The following is a 20,206-nucleotide window of genomic DNA, read 5'->3' on the forward strand; positions in this document are numbered from 1 at the left end:
TGCATTTTTCTACACACTGTGAATGAGGCACATAGAAAACAATTCCTTACATAAAAAGGTGCACAAACCCCTATAGTAAAATTAATGAAGTTTTGTGGAAACCAACCATTGACGCCCCCCCCCCCCCCCCTTCAGCCTGTGGTTTGCCAAGATTAATGAAATCAGTCTCATGGAGGAAACTATTGCCTCAGCTAACAAGGAGAGGAATGTTTCAGGAAAATGTATTATTGGACTGATTTCACATGCTGTTCTGAATACCGGGACATGATGGGTTTTCAAAAGTGACAGGATAATATAAATATATTTAAGTTATATACAATTGTATGGTTGCGTTACACTAGATTTGGTATAATGTTGATGCTTGAGGAGGTATTTAACATTTAAGGTAGGATAACCCTTTACACGTCATTAACTGGATAAAATGTCTGAGTGTGGAATTTCCCTATAGCACCAAGTGGATAAGAATGTTGGGGTTTAAATATAGAAAACAATTGTTTTCTATGTTCCCTAGCAGTGACCAGAGTTAATCCAGTGGGGAAAAAAAAAGAAAAAACAAAAAACACAGGTTACCACAGATCATGTGAACAAGCCCATAATGTGAAGGTATTCCACTTCAAAGATCACAACACTGTCTTTTTTCTGTCAGTTTCCAACAGCTTAGAAACCTCCTAGGTCTTTGCATTATTTTCTGGTGCTAAAGGAAGTATTAGAGAAAGAGCCAAGATTTCAAAAACAGTTGTGAACGTCGAAAATTATATTTCTGCACAATGCTTACAAATACACAAAATAAAGTACTTTCAGGGCTCTTTCACCAACGATGTTATAGTTATTGCCACTTCTCTGAAAAGCGATCTGGGGTGCAACGTTTGTTACAGGCATCTGGACAAGTGCTTATGGGAGACCTGTTTAAATCATAAAGAATGCATGTGCATTACATGCACCTGTGGCATGATCTGTGGTAAAAATGTTGCCAATGCGCCCTCTGGCTGCCATGTTAGGTGCTAGATCCATGTTTTTAACCACCTTTGAATCATGTTTAACCACACCCCCACCCTCCCCCTCTACTTCAAGTGTAAATGAGACCTTATCAGTTCAGAATCTTTTTGATTTGTTGAGGGACACCGGAAGTCATACCATGCTACATTGACATCTACAGAAGAATTGGACATATGATGATCCCCATTATAACCCCTTCTACTAACATGCCTCAGTTTTGTATGAAGTAGTATAAGAACTAGCAAAGACCAGTACTGGCATCTGTGTCCCTCATCGTATTCCAAAAAAAAATTAGGAGTTTACCGTGAGCACAATAATCCTATTTTTTCTTGCCCATTGAGGGACATGAAGTCTTTCACCCTCAGAATGTAGAAAAGCAGTCCACCCAATGGGTGGGCATCACAGTATACACAACACATACACTAACAGGTACAAGAAAACGGACCTTGCGTCCAAAGCTAGAATCAGATGAGGCCTGAACAGCCACCAGAAGCACTCAGATCTAGAAAAGTGGGCCAAGCCAGAAAGTGTGGAACCAGATCCTTGAGATAATGGAATGACCAAACCAAGAGATACCAGAACTCTCTTTCAGAGGCCACCCAGAATGACAAAAGGAAATCCATGCTTCAGAGACTCCCATAGACTGAACCACATCCAGACAGAGAAATTCTCTTGTGAACTGGACAGAGAACAGAACAATGTCCTGGTTGAGCTTGAAGGCAGAAAATACCTTATGCAAGAATGAAGTCCTAAGCCTTAACACCATCTTGTCCTTACATGGAACAAAAGTTCCTTGAAGGAAAAATCTGCCAGTTTAGGCATTCGCCTCATAGGTGATGGCACCAAGTACTAATACCTTGTGGGTGAGTAGAGTATGAAATGTCTAACATGATCAAATGGCAGTTTTTAAAAGCACAGTTCTGAAGTTTTGGCATGCTTTCAGAAAGCGCACCAAACACCGCAGGATAGAATATAAGTCTATGGCTCAGTGCAGCTAAACCGCAGGCACACTATGGAGCATCGCGGATCAATGTGAAAGCAGCCCAATAAGCCTTATTAATAAGTGCTAATATGCCCATTGCAAAAGTGCAGTGTATGTGAGGTTTAATACATTGACCTTTTTTTCTCTTCCAGCCTCTCCTGGCATTGCTCTCCAGGCTGCTAGAAGAGTCCCAGGGTGGAGTGCAGGGCACTTGGTATCACTTCACCTGGGACAGGAGCCAGCACTATAGAGTAAGAATCTGCTTATGCTGCTCCTGCTCCCTCCATGGCTGTCCGATTCCTCCTCTGCCAGTTCCATGCACGCTGATGCTCTGGGGACAGGGGTTTGGCAACTCGTTGAGCGCGATCTGGGCTTGCTGACTTACCATCCCAGAGCATGGGCATGCACTTGCCTGGTTTGAGTCCGCCATACCTCAAGACAAACCTGTCCAGTTTGTCGTTTAACCTGGAGGCCAGAGAATCCACATACAGCATCCCCAATCTGTTACACAGATCTTGGAACATCTCAGGATAGAGGAACCACAACCCACATCAAGACATTGTCAAAGAAGTGACAGCTATTTATTGAGATCTGGGATGTAGAGGGCAGACAAGGCTGGAAAGTAAGGTTCTGCCCATACCAGGAGCTGATCTACCTCGTGACCCCTGGTCCTCCCTGATGGTTGATGTTTATTACTGTTGCTGCACACTGAAAATCTAAAATCAGATGACGCTACAACAGGAGGGTTCAGGGTGGAAAGAACAGCAAAATTGCCCAAAGTTCCACGATAATTAACTGGGATATACGAGACTCCACTGACGGCAACTTCGCAGCACAGATTGGGTGCCTAGGACTCTTCCTCAGGCCAATAGGCTGGCATTCATAGTAAGGAGATTCAAAGTGAAAAGTGGAAGTACTTTAGAATCGCAAACCAGATTCCTGAGCCACCAAGACGTGGTCCATGGTGCCATTTGAAAGTATTTCAAGGGACTAGACTGACTTGTCGCACAACACCACAATGTTGTGCTGTAGAGACCTAGAGGTAAACTGGGCAAAACAGATCTGCCTCAAAGGGAGGCTACCATCAGACAGAGGAGGCCTAAGCTGGAGAATTCCTAAACTGGAGAATTCAAGGCCAAGATCATAATCCAAGTTTCTTCAGTGGGGGAAAAAAGCCTGGTCTGCTGTGACCAGGACTACACCTAGACACTACAAACAATAAATCAGTCCAGTGAGGACTTCTAAAGGTTGAGGATTAAGACAAACCCCTGTGGACAACCAAGACTACCTTGTCTGACAGAGCCTAAACTAAACTGATCCCCCAAAAAAGGAGATAATCCAAGTATATTACAAAAGAGATGCCAAAAGAGAAAAGCTGGGCTAGAAATGGGGACATCACCTTCGTGAACATCAAAGATGCAAATGAGAGACTGAAAAGCAGGACCATGAACTGGTAAATGTAGGGGGACCCATAGCAAAACACAGGAAAGAGATGAGGATACATGTCATGGTGTACAGAAACTTAAAAAAAAGTCTTGGAAAAAAGGAGACCAGCCTGAGCTATTCCATGTGGAATTTCTAAACTTGGGATGAAATTCAGTGCTTTAGGCCCAAAGATGGGGCAAGATGTCCCCCTTGTGAATAGGTTGGGGTAAATCCCACAAATACTTCTGCCACAGAAATTGGAGCAATGGACCTCGACCCAAGGGGGCTCAAAGGAGTTCTGCTCATCTGTGTGACACAGGAGGTGAGGGCAGGAAATGCTTGCAGCCCTTAGAAGCCACCCCACACCCATGTGCCCCGAGATGCAAGCTGTTCAAGTGTACAAAAGTTGAATATCGCCACTCAACAGTAAGGGATGACCATTCCCAGTCTGTTTTGGTCTTCTGCTGAGAAGGGGCTCTTGACCACGGCTGTTTATAGTAGATCAGAAGAGAGCGCTTTTTTTTTTTTTTAGATGCATGTTCTACAGTACAGTCCAACACTTTGCAAACTGTTACAGGCCAGATCTTCAGGTGGGGGAAAAAAAAAAAAAAAAAAGCTTAAGAAAACCCACGAAGACCCCCAGCAGCCAATCCCAATAAATAAATTAAAAAAAAAAAACAGTTTGCTCCAAACATTCTGTGACCAAGGGATTAACTGTGGCAGTTGCAGATCTGAGGGGCTTTGGACTAGTCCCTCAGGGCTTGGAAAAGCAAGGTCTACGCCAAGAAGGATGCACAGTAGGGCCTGCTAGGGAGAAGATCTAGATGAGGGCTTTCAATCATTTATCAGTTGGCTCATTAAAAAGACAGGAGCATCCTTCCACCAGTATGATGGATTTAAAGTGCCACTAAACTCAGGAGGAGGGGACAGAATTCTATTTCAGTACATTTTTAACAAAATGCCATCACTCCCAGCCACCTCCAACTTTTTCTTGCTGTTCCTGTTAAACATGGGCTATGTTTAAACGCCATGGCCCCACTGTAGGTACTCTTGATATGGACTAAGGAATTTGTACTGTGCCTAGAACAGTGCACATGACCACAACAAGTACTGCCTGTTCTTAAAGGCTCGGAGAGCACAAAGACTGGGAATAGCAGTTAGAAGCAACAGGCTAACCTTCTAGTTATGTTTTACATGAAAAACAACTTTAAAATTTGGTACACCCAGACAATATATTTCAATTTTCTGTTGGCTAAAAGATGAGCAAATGGACACCAAATATGTCAAGGTGTGGGACTGCATCAAAAATTTGGGGTAAAGTGAGGTAGATGGCGCTGCCTATAATTGATAAAACATGTGTGGAAAGGGATGAGTTTGCTTCACTGGATTAAATACAATCTAAAAGTGCTATTGTGCGTATATAAACAACAATATACAAAAAGTATACAATAAACACTTTAAGTAGATATATAAATATAAGGTGCAAAAGTGACAGATGTTCTTGTTTAAAGGAAAAAACCAGAATAGGATGATGCTCAGTGAGTCCAAAGACAAAGTGTTAAGTGCAATAAATAGAGAAGAATAAATTTAAATGTCAATAAACTGTGTTCCAGTGACTCAATACATATTAAAAGTGTCAAATAGTGATAATATTAAATAAAGATAGCAGATAAAAATCCAGAATAAAATTTGTTAACTATAAAAAATGCAATGAGCTTAAAATAAATATCAATAATCCAAAATATGTGGTAAACAGTCCATAAAGTGCTATAAAGTAAAAACAGTGCTTCAGTAATTTTGATGGCTGATATTCAAAGTGGTCCGAGTGCTAGGTGAGAAAACGGTGCACTCACCAGAATTGTATACCCCTACAGGGGTAATGCTTGGTATCCTCTATCAGGCGATTCCTGTACACTGGATTCGTAGATAAAGGGATCCCTGGATCATCTCTCTTTCAAATGGGCAGTGTATATTCAATGTGATTGGTAAAGCCTCGTTCCAGTCATCAAGAGCGTCAGTTGTGACGAAATGCGCCGTGCGTGGTTACGTCATTTTCGCCCCACTGGAACGCAGATCCGGTCCCTGACACGCATAGCATCCCGGAAGTAGCTGCCAACAAGGGACTCGCAGCCCCTACTGCCTTGAATGCTCGTTTACCTGCTTTGTAAATGGGAGTACCTTAATTGATTTTAATAAATATTATTCCTAAACGGTACGTCACTATATGAGGCCTTCTTGCATATTACCTCGGGATATACTTACCTTAAGATGAATGGGAATACGAGGCTTTACCAATCACATTGAATATACACTGCCCATTTGAAAGATGATCCAGGGATCCCTTTCTCTACGAATCCAGTGTACAGGAATCGCCTGATAGAGGATACCAATTATTACCCTAAGGCGCATTACCCCTGTAGGGGTATACAATTCTGAGTGCACTGTTTCTCACCTAGCACTCGGACCACTTTGAATATCACCCATCAAAATAACCAAAGCACTGTTTTTACTTTACAGCACTTTATGGACTGTTTACCACATATTTTGGATTATTGATATTTTAAGCTCATTGCATTTTTTTTTATAGTTAAAAAATTTTTTCCGGATTTTTAGCTGGTATCTTTAATATCACTATTTGACAGACACTTTAAAATATGCATTGAGTCACTGGAACACGGTTTATTGACATTTAAATTTATTCTTATCCATTTATTGCACTTAACACTGTCTTTGGACTCACTGAGCATCATCCTATTCTGTTTTTTTCCTTTAAACCAGAACATGTCACTTTTGCACCTTATATTATTTATTGTATACTTTTTGTATATTGTTGTTTATATACGCACAATAGCCCTTTTAGATTTTATTTAATCCAGTGAAACAAACTCATCCCTTTCCACACATTTAATCAATTATAGGCAACGCCATCTACCTCACTTTACCCCAAACTTACTGATATAGCCCTTTTGGACTATATTTTGAGGTTGGCTGCAGCCCATCCTTTGTCCATAAGCGTGGAATTTTTTACCTCCATGCTCATCAAAACTGTTTACAGAAAATTCAAAAACAACTTCTACATTTCACCAATTTAGATTAAATTATAAATTGAGGCCCTAAAATTATTTCTCTCACTCTGATGCAAGTAGCAATACTTGTGTTGCGCAACAGTTACACACCCATGTGCATCACACGTGTGCCCGCGTGGAGGCTTATACTATTCTATTTTCATATTTCTTTAAACTGTTTATATATTTTCTAAATATTGTGATCACAAAGAGCGATAAACCACTGTGTGATAGCATAGCATGTAAACTTTATCGAGACAGCAGAGGTCTTTGATCTCTAATGCCTCCTCTTCTCTGTTCAAGCAGATTAAGAACAAAACACTGTCCCCATCTTTGGTTTTCCAGGCCACAGCAGACAATCTGAAGGCTCTGAACCAGAAGTGCTCATACCTGAAATCACTTCTATTTGAGAGCTTGAAGCTGCCTCTACAATTGCCAGTGCTGTTTTTTTATCCTGTCACTGCAACACCATAATAATTCATGGTGGCACCTTTAAAAGGGTTAAATGGTAGCCATCGGAAAAAAGCTTTTACAAACATAGCTTACAAGAAACATGGATGTTCCATTGGTAAACAAGCAGCACTTGCACCTGCTCAATACAGCTACTGCAATGGTATGGACTGGAAAACCACCACATCTATTACAATGCATGTTAACACAAATCTATTTTACAGTATTTTCGGTGTCATGTCTCACTGTACAGTTAAGGAAATTGACAGTTTGTCAATTTTTCCAAAGCTTAAAACTCTAAAATATAATGAAGGCGCCAAACCCCTAAATTTAAAAAACACACAACATATACTGCTGTCCCTTTAAATGTGAATTAACCCTTGCACAAATGAAATATTTAATAGTGAAAGGCAGCACTGTATAAAATGTGTATGTGCTGGGATTCACCACCAATACTGTTCAAAAATGATAACATGCATCTATAATATGGATATGTGCAGCAATGTGCCCAAAAGGCAACCTACACATACCTATACGAGATGGTTTGCTGTGTGCTCAAAGCTGAAAGTTATTAGCAATCTGAAACCTGAAATATTATAATATATATATATATATATATATATATATATATATATATATATATATATATATATATATATATATATATATATATATATATATATATATATATATATATATAGATATTCTATATGCTCACCAAAAATATTCAGGCCACCAGGGCCTATATCGCTTATACAATGGATGGATGCTCTGTCCACACTTGCACCCTCTTATCTTTCCCGCAGTTTGTTTGCATACAAGGAACACAGAAATTGTATAATAGTGTAAATCCATTTTTTATTCTCATGAATCAATAATTGTGCTTACGTCAATGAATGCCTATCCTGGCACTGGTGAGAACGGCCACAATAGATATAGGAATAGTCTTCCCCCCTCTGTTCCTCAGCCGACTGGTCACCATGCCACAAAGTGTTGTTGTGGTTGCGGCCGGCGTGATTTCCACAGGAGCTGGATGTGACATCGTTGGATAGACCAGGAAGTGTCAGAAAGCCTACAGACCACAATGCATTTCGCAGGTCTGACCTCCTGAAATCATGACTTCTAAATGCATTGTGGTCTGTAGGATTCGGGGTCTATCCAGCGATGTCACATAAAACTCCGGTGGAACGCACGCCGGCAGCAACAACAGAAATGCTTTGTGGCAGGGTGACAAGTCAGCTGATGAACAGAGGGTAAGACAGTTCCTATATCTATTGTGGTGGCTCTCACCAGTGCCAGGATAGGCACTCATTGATGCAAGCATATTTTATTGATTCATGAGAGAATAAAAAACACAGAATTACATTATACAATTTGTTTCTTATCTATATGCAATTGAACTACGGGAAGATAAAAGGGATTAAGCGTGGACGGAGTAGCCACTGTATAAGCGATATAGGTCCTGGTGGCCTAAACCATTTTGGTGAGCATATAGGTTATCCATTTGCCCACGGGGTGAAAAGGTTTCCATTTCTCATTCAAAAGGTGCAGGTGTTCCGACAGCCACTAATCTTCACCACACTATTGGACTTTTAGACATTTTTCTGAATTGGACTGATCGTGTATATGCATATAGCACTTTTTTGTAGCTATTGGGAATAGTTTTAGTATGCACATGAACTTTATTCACTTTATACTTTTAGCTAGAATAATTTATTGCTGATATATATTTTGATATATATTATATACACACACACACGTTTCACAGATTGCTAATGACACTCAGCTTTGATTACACAGCAACAGTACACAGCAAACCATCTCATATAGGTATGTGTAGGTTGCCTTTTTGGCACATTGCTGCACATATACATACATACATACATAGTATCATTTATGAAAATTATTGGTGGTGAATGCCAGCACATACAAATTTATGCAGCGTCTTTTCATTATTAAAATTTTACAAATTTTTTTTTTTTTTTTTTACCTTGAGATCCTGTCAGGCAGCAGTGCAAGAAGCACTTTGGCTGCTTAGCTGATAGAACAGCCAAAGGCAAATTAAAATCTGCTTGGACAGCAGGCCAACAACACAAGGGGTTAGAGCTGTCAGGACGTGTGCCAACAGACTCACAATAAATGTTTTACTCAAGAAAATTTCATACCAGTGAAGCATGACTCCAAACACTGAAAAACAGATCAAGTTTACATACACAGCATTTAGTAACCATCTAAAACTTTGTTCTTATGAAAAAACAAAGGTTAAATGCTTAGCTGCAAAAATAAAATGTTAGTTTACACACCCACCCAAAACAATTTGGAGATGAAGTGCCCTTTTTGCACTGGTACCCCAAACCCTTAAACATTGTTTAACTGCTGCAACAGTAGAAACAGTACAAACTATGTTGGCATATTGCTACTGTTTTAACAGTTATGCAGGAAAACTCCTGTGAAATTGTGTCCATTCTAATTTATGACTTCTATAAGGGCAAGCCAATAGAGAAGTCAGACAAGATGGAACACTATCATTAAAGTGGTCGCCTTCAGATCTGGACCACAGTAACTGGGAAAAGGCCGCCAAATTAAAACATTCCCACGTATGAAAAACAACAAATAAGTAAGCCTGAAATTACCAACCCATAGGCTTAATGACGCCATGGTTACCTGGTCATCATTCAGATAGTTGGGTAAACCTCCAATGAATAGCTTGTGTGCAGAGTCTGGAACAACGGTGGATACCACCCCTGTTAAGAAAGGAATGATATTTGGAGAGAAAAAACCCACTTAATATGGCGCAAGATCCATTCTCTTTTACACAAAGGACATTTTCCATCTATGGCTTTTGTCAGTTCAGAAGTCCTGGAAGGAACTGCAAACTCTGTAATAATAAAATACGCACTGTGCTCTGCCAGAAAATAAACAATGTTATTGCTGAATGCCTAAATTAACCAAATGATCATTGGCTGCTACAGAAAAAAAAAAAAAGCACTGTGCTAAAGCAAACTGAAATTTAACAATATTTGTGGGGGGAATTGAAAAACATTGTACACTAGTACATGATTAGACAAGCAACATTGATTAAATCTTACCTGGCACATACACAGATGGATTTTCAGACATGCCAGGCAAGGGCTGATAATCGTGTGGACGGCGAATCTTTAACGACTGCCCTTGGAAAATTATGCCATCAAATGCCATTGCCTGTGTGGTCTCATCAACAGATCGGAACTGCACAGAAAATCAACAGATATTTTAGTAATATGAAGACATGCAACTGAGTGCATATATACACACACATATATATATATATATATATATATATATATATATATATATATATATATATATATATATATATATATATATATATATATATATATATATATATATATATATATATATATATATATTACACACACACCTCCAAGAATGCAAAGTTTTTGTCTTGGTTGATCTGCACTGCAAGGACAGGGTTTCCAGGGGCTTGTGTTAATCCACCAAGGCGCATTTGAGCGTTAAAGAAGTCCATCATTGCTTCCTGTAAGGGGAAAAAAAAAAATATGAAAGATAGGTTGTCCAAATTATCTGCTTACAGTAAAAGGAGATAGCATTTGTAAGATCTAGAATGTCCTACTTGCCTTGCATGATGGTAGCAAACTTATTTTGCTACGAAGGGATTTCAGCCCCACAATTTTCACTTTGAAAAGAAATGGAAACAACTTTTTGATCTTGTTTTGTCAAAATAGAAAGGGTTTTTATTCAAAGTTTGTGTAAGGAAAAAAAGGTTTTATAAACTAACAACCAATTTCTGCAAACACCAAACTAACCGCAGCCTTATTCGGTCAAACTTTGAAACAAAAGGCATTACAAGGAGATTGCAGGGCCATTAGGTACATTTTCCCTTGATGTCTGTAATGTTACCATTTCCAGAAGTAAAAAGAGTAAACACTGAGACCCAAAAAACATTTTGCTTATTTGCAAGCAGTCCCTTCTTGCAGACAAAGGATGTTTTCCAAAATGTCAATTGCATTGCTGAAAACGGCAATAAAAAAAAGATCTGTTGCAGATCCACAAAAATGATGGTGCACCCCAAAAATATATCACTTTCCCATTAGCAGTACAAAATTATGCTTTTATAGCACAAACATTAACGTAGCTCTAGCCCCTCCAGTTTCCTACCACTCCACACTTTTTACCCTACAAAATACTTACATGAATGGGTCTGGTTTGTGAACACCAACTTAAACCAAACAATGAGCTAGTCTGCCCCACCCCAGGAGCTAAAAGGCAATCCAAGATTCCTTCATTTGTATATTCTTTAACAGACTTTCTTTAGGGGATGCTGGTTACCTGCATCCTGGCATTTTTCCAGCGCAGTTTACCAAGAACATCGGCCTGAGCAAGAAATTACATGTTTTGTTGCAACAGTGAAGCAATGGCCAACTAGGGGATGTAGAGCTACAGAAAATGTTCTAGATTGCACATAAAAGTGTAGGTGCTGACAGCCATCATTAAAAGGTCTTCCATGAAACAAATTTTAAATAGCTTACCTATTTGCATATCATTCCACTCTTAAGAGCAGCAAGGTGTTTAGGTAAAATAAATGTACTACTGGCAGATGTCAACCAGTGTTAAAGTGCATAAAGTTACAGAGGACAGCCTTTACGCACAGCTAAAGTAAAAAGGCCAATATAAGTTCAAACCAATGGAACAGTTTGTGGAAATACAGCTGTTAGCACAGTAAGCCTCAGTACCTCTGTTATTCCGAAGGGAATATTTCCAACATAAAGTCGACGGGCCTGTCTGGTCATCTGGCTGCCCACAACAGGCACAGGTGTGGGGGTAACAGCAAGTCCATCAGGTGTCATTGTTGGAAGGAGAGCTGTAGCAGGAATCTGACCAGCAGCTGTTTGGGGGAAGAAGAAAATTAGTAGCTATTTGTCAGTCAATGGTAAATGTTCACAAGGAGATCTGACCAGACTTTTAAAAGCAGCTTCCTATAAGCTAAACTCTGTAAGTCACACCAAATCCACCACTGTGGCATCAACAGTTACTTGGTTCCTCTTTACACTGTTAAGTTTTGTTTTCATTAAAGCAGCAGCAAATCTAAAACAATCCTACTCACCTAGATGGCTGCAGCTATCCTCCATCTCTAGACCAAAAAAAAAAAAGACTACTACTTTCTCAATTCGGTCTTCAGTGAACAGAGAACCAGAGACTGTAGGGTCATTGGCTACCTGCTCTAACCCGCCTCTCCAGCGCTCACTGGAGAGTCAGACTGTGCAGGGGGCAGGAGCAGCTGTTTCAACCCCTTGGAGGTGCGTCAAGAGGCTGAGCCAGCTGCCAGTTAAATGCTGTCCGTTTTCATCTGATCCACCCAGCTGGACGGATGGCGAACGTATTGCCATTCGTCTGTTTTAGGTGGATCTTGTCGGATCGGATGACAGACGGGTGTCATCGGACACATCTCCGCTGACATCCGCCTCTCCATCGAGGAGAGATAAAGTGGCACGATCAGGTCCGCAAGAAAAATGGGCATGCGGACCTGTGAAAGGGGCCTTAACCAAAGACTCATCACTTGTCAGCCAGGTCCTCTTGAGCGAGCACCTTGTTTGGAGGCCAGTCTATTCGTAACATGTTACACCCTGAATATGGATGTAACATGTTACCAAAGGCGAACTTATCCATTAAAAGAAAAGCTTTGAATACATTTTTCTCTAAATCTATTTTTTTGGACACAAGAACCAATTACAAATACAAACAATGATTAGACTTTTTAGACATAATGCAAGTTGGAAGCTTATCTCCACCACATGGCAATTAAATTCTCATTCCTTGGACATGAAAAAATCTAAACCCTGGCTGTCAATCTCCAAAACACACTGATCAACCATAATAGTAAGACCACTGACAGGTAAACTAAACTAATGAACATGTTCCTTAAAGTGGTTGTAAACCCACTTTAATGACTTTTACCTATAGGCAAGCCTATATGAAGGCTTACCTATAGGTGCTGTAAATATCTCCTAAACTTGCAACGTTTCGGAGACATTTACAGTGCATGCAGCCAATGAAGTCATCGGCGCATGCGCTCTGAAGAAACGGCCGCCTGTGTCTTGCCGTGTGGGAGTTAAGAGTTTACTTCCTCTTTAAGTTGGTGTTCATAGCAGAAAGAAAAATTGGCAAGCATAAGGATTTGAGCGACTATTTGAGGGCCAAATAGTAATGTCTGGATGACCAAGTCAGTCAAAAGTGGTCTAAGGCAGGAAAACTGAACCAGCATCAGGGGTCATGAGTGGCCAAAGTTCACTGATGCACGTGGTGAGGGTAGACTGGCCTGGGTAGCACGATCCAAAAGGAGCTACCATAGCTCAAATTGCTGAAAAGTGAATGCTGGTTCTGATGAGGTATTGTAATACACGTGGGGGAAAAAGCCCATGGTGATGGGCACAAGAGCATCACAACCGGTCCACAGAGTAATGGAAGTAGTTAGCCTGGTCTGACAAAGTCAAAAATGGTTTGAAGACACAAGCTTAAGGCTTTGACTTGGCCTCCCAAATTATGCAGGTATCAAAATCGAGCATTTGTGATTTGTGCTGGAAAAACCAAGTCCGATACACGGTGTCCCCACCTGCCAGATACCTTCAGAGGTTCAGTAAAGTCTATGCCTTAATGTAGTATGATGGGTGGTCATAATGTAACTTTTTGCTTAAAAAGGTCAAGATGTGAGGTGAACTGTACAGACCACAATGAAGTGTTAGCAGAGCAAGCACAGTAGATGTGGTAAGCAGCCACTTTCACTGCAGAGATATGGCACATTCACAAATAAGGTGCTGCCATATTTTGCTCATCCATAAAACTGGATATTTAATCTTATTTGTGCCCAGCAACATTTTATGTATTTAGATGAATCAATACATTTTTACAGTCTGTACAATGTATTCATAATTAACAGAACCAACAGCTTGCAAATAGCCAAAATGATTACATATTTCTAATAACTAATGCCACACACTAACATTTATTGCTAGTGTAGACTTCAACTCTGACAATTGTCTCAGTCCCTGCACAAGTAAACCGCTTGCTATTAACCCAGATACCTGTACTAAAGGAAAAATGTTTTACATTAAGCTTGCTACCTAAACATGGGCAGAAAGCCAACGCAGTTCAACATCATTCCACTTAAAGAGACCCTCCAGATCCTGCTGCCCCTGCCACTTGGGGGATGTCCTTCTGTTTAGAAAAATGTGCTCCCACATTAGGTAGTAGTGACATGAACAGGAATTCCGGGACCATAAGCAGTGTCAACAAGTTACCAATTGTGACTTCTTACACCCCATAGACATTTAATCAAGCTTTTACAGGTGCAAAAGCAACATGCTGAATTAACCACAAGCTCAGCACTCACCTTGCATGGCTTTATACTGGATAGGAGTGATATGTTCAAAACCTGGAGGAGGGACATCCCAATATTTGCGAATCTTCTTTTTCTTTTCATGCCTGGGGGAACGGCTAACAAAAGGAAAGAGGGGAAAGAAAAAGTGGTATTAAACCCAAAGGCAAATATATTGCAGCTTACCAATTCTTAGATGTAGCGGCATTAGTTTTCTTTACTTTATTTTCTTCTGATGATCTGGCAAGTCGTCTTTTTCAACAGAACATGTCCTGTAGATGTAGCAGTTAGAGGGTAGAAAGAAACAATTTACCACTGAGAGGGATACTTACAAATGAACAGCTTTTATGTAAAACCTTTATCCCAAAAGAAACAAACTGCTGCTGTAACTGTCTTAAGTTGCGAGCTGGTGGTTTGGCTTCAATTTGCACATCTCTAAATCTGCTAACACATCTGAACACTCCCCTCCCACAAAATTAATAATGCCGTTATCCAAAGGTGTGTTACGCCTTCATCCAGAATGGGGGCACTCTAATACATGTTTGTTACTGGCCAGATCACCAGATGAAAACAGAGAGGGGGGGGGGGGGGGGGGGGGCATTAAAGAAAAGCTAAGACAACCACCACAGCAAATATGTAAATTTTCTGGTTTTGAATTTATTACTGCTTTAAGGATTACAGACTATTACGCAATTTACATCAATAAACACGCTTAGATGTAAACACAAGTATATAAAAAAAAATTTATTTATATATATATATATATATATATATATATATACATATATATATATATATATATACATATACATATATACATATATACATATACATATATACATATACATATATACATATACATATATATATATATATATATATATATATATATATATATATATAAAATTTTTTATTATTTATTTTTTTTTTAAAACCATTCATAAATAAGTATGAATGGTAAAACCTGGGATTTTTAGCCCATGTGCATTTTAGAGACTTTAAAGAAAAAAAAAAAAAAAAAATAAAGCGCAGCAGAAAAATGTTCCATACCTACGCCTCCTCCGATCCCTAGATCCACTGCGCTGCTCTCTTCCTCGTCTGTCTCTACTACGACTTCGCCTTTTCCGGTCTCTGCTTCTAGAACGACTGTGACTACGTTTTCGATGACGGTTCTCTTTGTCCCGCTCTTCATTAAGAAAGGAGAGTAGATTTAGACAAGGTTAGTTAACAGCAAAACTCAACATATTGAGAAGAGGGGTCTAGGAATTTTCACATAAGGTCCAATTGCCTTAAAAAGGAAAATACCAAAAAAAAAAAAAAAAAAAAAAAAAAAAAACATCCACATGCTAAAATGAGTGCACACTGATCAGAGATATAAAATGCATCCAAACAAGAATACATGCAGAAAGCCAATATTGGGCTGAAAATCTTTGGTGACTAGCTCCTAACATGACCGCTTAGAGCCATGGGGATTGCCTAACAAGAAAGTAAATCCTTACAATCGCTACTGAATATTCATTAAAAATGCACTGACATGAGAAACTTTATGGTTTTTAGGTGAGCCAGGTTCACACCAAGACAATTGCTTTTAGATGTAAAGATGTAATGGACATAATACCTAAAAGCTGCATTTTGCTGGGTTGAAACCTGCATGAGATCAGCACCAATGTTAAATTTTTGGTAGAGCTGCACAATAAATAAAAATGCGATCTCAAAGAGACAAGATAATTCCCCATACCCAATAACCACAATTTAATGTGTGTGCATACATACACACTGGATTTTTGTTAGAGCTCATCACAAAATCCTTTTCTCTGAAGTTCATCGGCAGACGCCGATCCATCTAGTCAGGGTCTATAGGGTTACGCTCCTATCAGGAATAGGCAGGAAAAAAGCTTAACCACACCTATGGGGGCTGTCCCTGCTGGCATAACCCCACACACCCTGCCATCAAGCAGTTTAGTTGCAAGCAGTGTATAGAGAAAAAAAAAAAAAAAAAAAAATCAGAAGTAGAGGGGCGGGTGCCACGTTTGTTGATGAACTTCAGAGAAAAGGATTTTAAAGGAAAGTTCTTACAGAAATCCAGTTCTCTACTGTTCGACCAGGAACGACTGGAGATCACCCTGAAAAACACAATACACTAAAAATAAAGAAAAAATAAAAAAGCAGTTCCCTTTAAAACAGCAGCCTGCAAAACTTTGCAGCCAAAATAAGCATCCGAAAAAACGTATGCACAGACAACCAAGTTGCCCCCTTGCAAACTTGCAGCACCAACTCCTGATGGCGAAAAGCCCAAGAGGCACTCCGCGCTCTTAGAATGCGCCTTCACAAGGAGGAACCTGACCCTTCAGTGAATAAGCCTGAACTTCCATCTGCCTGATCCATCTGGATATGGTCGCTACACAGACAATGCCTTATGAGATCCTTCGGTAAGGCTAAAAAGAGCTGCTGGAAAAAAAAAAAAAAAAAAAAACACACACGACTCAGTGGCCTCCAGATAGACCCTGATCGACCGAACCACATCCAAAGAGCGCAACGCAAATTCCTTAGAATGTTTTGGCTTAGCGCAGAGTGAAAGCAACACAATGTCTTCATTCAGATGAAAATCAGAAACAACCTTTGGAAGAAGCGACTGGTTAGGTTGAAGTACCACTTTAGCTCTGTATCACCAGATAAGGAGAGCGGTAGGGCAACGCTGCCAGTTCAGATAGTCTGCGAGCAGAAGTGATAGCCACCCAGAAGGCAGCCTTCTGGGACCACGAAAGCAGAAATCTCCAAAACGTTCTCTAAAGGTGGCTTTTGAAGAACAGAGATTACCAGATTGAGGTCCCACGGAGGTAGCGGGGAACTTCTCAGAGGAGCCACTACTTGTAATAAAGGTATAAATCAAAGCATGCGTAGCTAATGGGCTTTGGAAATATATAGCCAAAGCCGACACTTGGCCTGTGATAGTGGCCAAAGCCAACCACTGTTCCAACTCCTTTCTGCAGAAAGGCCAAGACCCTAGCAATCGAAAAAAAAAAAAAACCAAGCCCGGCAAGGCCAGTTCGCAGTCACCAGAATGACCGGAATCCCTTCCACCTCCATCTTGCGCAGAAACCTCGGCAGGAGTTACAAGGGAGGAAAGGCATAAATTGGCCGACACTGACCCCCAAGGAGCCACTAGAGCATCTGTGGCGTCGGCCAGAGGACTTCGAGACTTGGCTATGAATCTCTGAACTTTGTTGAGGCGAGAAGCAAAGCAAAAGATCGACCTTGGGAGTCCCCCAAAGAACACACAGGAGATGAAACACCTCCGGGTGCAGGGACCATTTCCATAGATCCAACACCTGATGACCAGGTAATCCGCATGCCTTTTCTCCACACCTGGAATGTGTACAGGAAAGAGGGCTGGAATAAATGTTTCCACCCAGGCCAGAACACCTCCTTGGCTGCCAAGACACTTGGTGCACCCCTGGTGATTGATGTAAGACCCAGCTGTGGCGTTGTCTGATTTAATCCGAACCAGACAATCCTGCAGACGAGTCATCCAATGGCTCAGACAAAGCTTTATTGCTCTGAGCTCCAAAACCTTTATCGGTAGTTTTGACTCTTCCATCGTCCAGGTAACCTGGGCAAAGAGCTTCCCCTGCACGATAGGCTGGCGTCCGTGGTCACCACCATCCAAAAATGTAAGGAAGGACTTGCCCTGGCATGGTGCGTGTGTGTTGTGGCTTAACGGAATCTAATAGTCCAAGGACTTTGGATCCTTTAAGGTGGCTGAATCCAGAGTCAAGCCCAGATAATCCAGTCTCAAGACAGGTGTCAGCGTGGTATTCTTGAAATTGATGTTCCACCCAAAATCCTTCAGAGTTCTGACAGTGACCGTCAGATCCCCCAACAAGACTGAAGGAGAGTCTGCTCAGGAGACAGTCTAGATACCCCAGTACCGCAATCCCCCGCTGGTGCAGCAATGCCAATACCGGTGCTAAGACTTTGGTAAACACTCTGGGAGCTGAGGCGAAACCAAAGGGTAACGCCACAAATTGATAATGCTCCTCTGCAACCACAAAGCGAAGAAACCACTTGTGTCCAGCATAAATAGGGATGTGTAGATATGAGTCCTTGATATCTATGGGAGGCTAAGAATTCTCCCTGATGGATTCCATACTAAACTTCTGTACCTGCACAAAGCAGTTTAGGGCCTTGGGATCCAGGATGGGACGCAACTTGCCTTCCTTCCTGAGCATGGTGAAGAGGTATGAATAAAACCCTTGAAAATGTTCCTGAAAAGGAACCGATGCAATCACTCCTTGTGACAGCAAATCGTGTACTGCCCCTCGCAAGTCCCTTAAATCGGACTGGGAATAGTTGGAAGATTGTGTACGGGAAGAACCTGTCCGATGGGATAGAAGCCTGGTCCGCCGACCAGCTTTTTAGCCACACCATGCACCTAATCGCAATTCCCACTGCCGACACCCTGGCCACCAACAGGTCTGAATCCAGGGACGTAACACATGAACACCAGGGCTTGAGCCAACTGGTACAGTAGTTCAAACCGCAGGGGGGAGATGTTCAGCTTCCAAGGTACTAGTCTTTTATAACTTCACCCATTCCATAGCAGTCTGCGCTACCAAAACATTCCCAAAAGGTAGTCTTTAATATGCGACCTGCCACCACGTGTAAATGGCAGGACAAGGATTCCACCCATCTATCCACAGGGTCCGCTAAATTTGAGACTCTTCCACCGGTACCAGTCGCTTTCTTCAACCTGGGCACCAGGGGGGATCCACTTTTGGATGGTGGTGCCTAAAAATTTTAGGCACCACCATTGTTCATCCACAACAGTATGAAAAGAAGTCTGGGTAAGGGAGCACCTAGTATGAAAAGAAGTCTGGGTAAGGGAGCACCTTGCCCGATTTATGGGATTTGCAGGAGTCAAAAGACACCCGTGTACCCGGCACTGTGGATTCAGCCAGTTTTAAAGTTCCCCGCACTGAAACAGCTTCCCCAAAAGCGCGATCCCTAGCGGCGGCTGATGAGAACAGAATATCTTCACCGTCCGAATGCAACGACACCGACCCCTTAGGGTGGTCTGAGTCTGCCATGTGTTTCTCAGAATCTGAAGACCCTGCTGATGGAGGTGAGGGCAGAACGAAAGTGGCTGCCCATAAAACCTAATTGAAACAGAAAAATCAGGATCCACAGCAAAATGGCAGCCCGCATGTCGCGCCATGCGATCTCCAGGACCCCCAAAAGAGGGCCCAGAACAATAAGCATCAGAAGGTACCTGCCCAGGAGCTCACAAAGGACAAGCCACCCCCCTCAAATAAGTTTCACTGCCGCATTACCGCCCCCCCATGTAAAAACCTGCTAGGGGTAGGGGAATGCCAAGGGGTACACAGGACTAGTCCTCCCAAGGTGCCAGGGGAACAGAGGGAGCCCCAAAGGCCCGATTATACCAGGGAAGGGCCCATGTCTGCCCCGAGCCCGCCAGGGGTTTCTGGGGGGGACAATTTAGTCACCATACCACGGTACTAAGTGGGAGCCATTCCGAAACAGATCAACTCCCACCCGGGATGGGGTGCTGTCAGCCAAGGGCAAGCTGCGACTCGGGGCGTTCCAGGTTGTACGCATCCAAGCGAGACGGTCCACTCGCATGCTCGTCCCCATCCATCGGGGCACTGTCCGGGTGAGGCCTAGTTCTGGACTAACCTTCTCACGCTCGGTGGCCAGGCTGGGAGACCATAAGGATCTAGATTATCCAGTGCAAAACCTCAGCCGGCTGTTGCTTGCATTCCTTTGGATCTTGGTCCTCCCGAACTAGTGAAAATCACACTCTTATAATAGCGAGGACCCAAGTCCCAGAAGGAAGATAGGTCCTATTCCATAAACTAGGCAGAAACAAACTGATAG

General features: G+C 41.6%; 1 protein-coding gene across 4 annotated transcripts in view; it reads right to left on the reverse strand.

Annotated features, from left to right (window-relative positions):
• U2AF2 (U2 small nuclear RNA auxiliary factor 2) overlaps positions 1–20,206 on the reverse strand; it is a 46,992-nt gene that overhangs the window by 13,508 nt on the left and 13,278 nt on the right. Inside the window, exons 2-8 of one of the 4 annotated variants that reach the window (XM_082274593.1) lie at positions 15,362–15,497; positions 14,533–14,583; positions 14,327–14,430; positions 11,673–11,824; positions 10,340–10,456; positions 10,008–10,146; positions 9,556–9,662 (exon numbers count right to left, since the gene is read on the reverse strand). In XM_082274593.1, coding sequence (XP_082130719.1) covers positions 9,556–9,662; positions 10,008–10,146; positions 10,340–10,456; positions 11,673–11,824; positions 14,327–14,430; positions 14,533–14,583; positions 15,362–15,497 — 806 coding nt within the window. The remainder of the gene's footprint in view (positions 1–9,555; positions 9,663–10,007; positions 10,147–10,339; positions 10,457–11,672; positions 11,825–14,326; positions 14,431–14,532; positions 14,584–15,361; positions 15,498–20,206) is intronic. The other 3 variants (XM_082274594.1, XM_082274595.1, XM_082274596.1) reach the window with 3 other exon arrangements.

Source organism: Pelophylax lessonae (assembly GCF_965119305.1).
Source record: "Pelophylax lessonae genome assembly, chromosome: 12".
NCBI classification, from domain to species: Eukaryota; Metazoa; Chordata; class Amphibia; order Anura; family Ranidae; genus Pelophylax; species Pelophylax lessonae.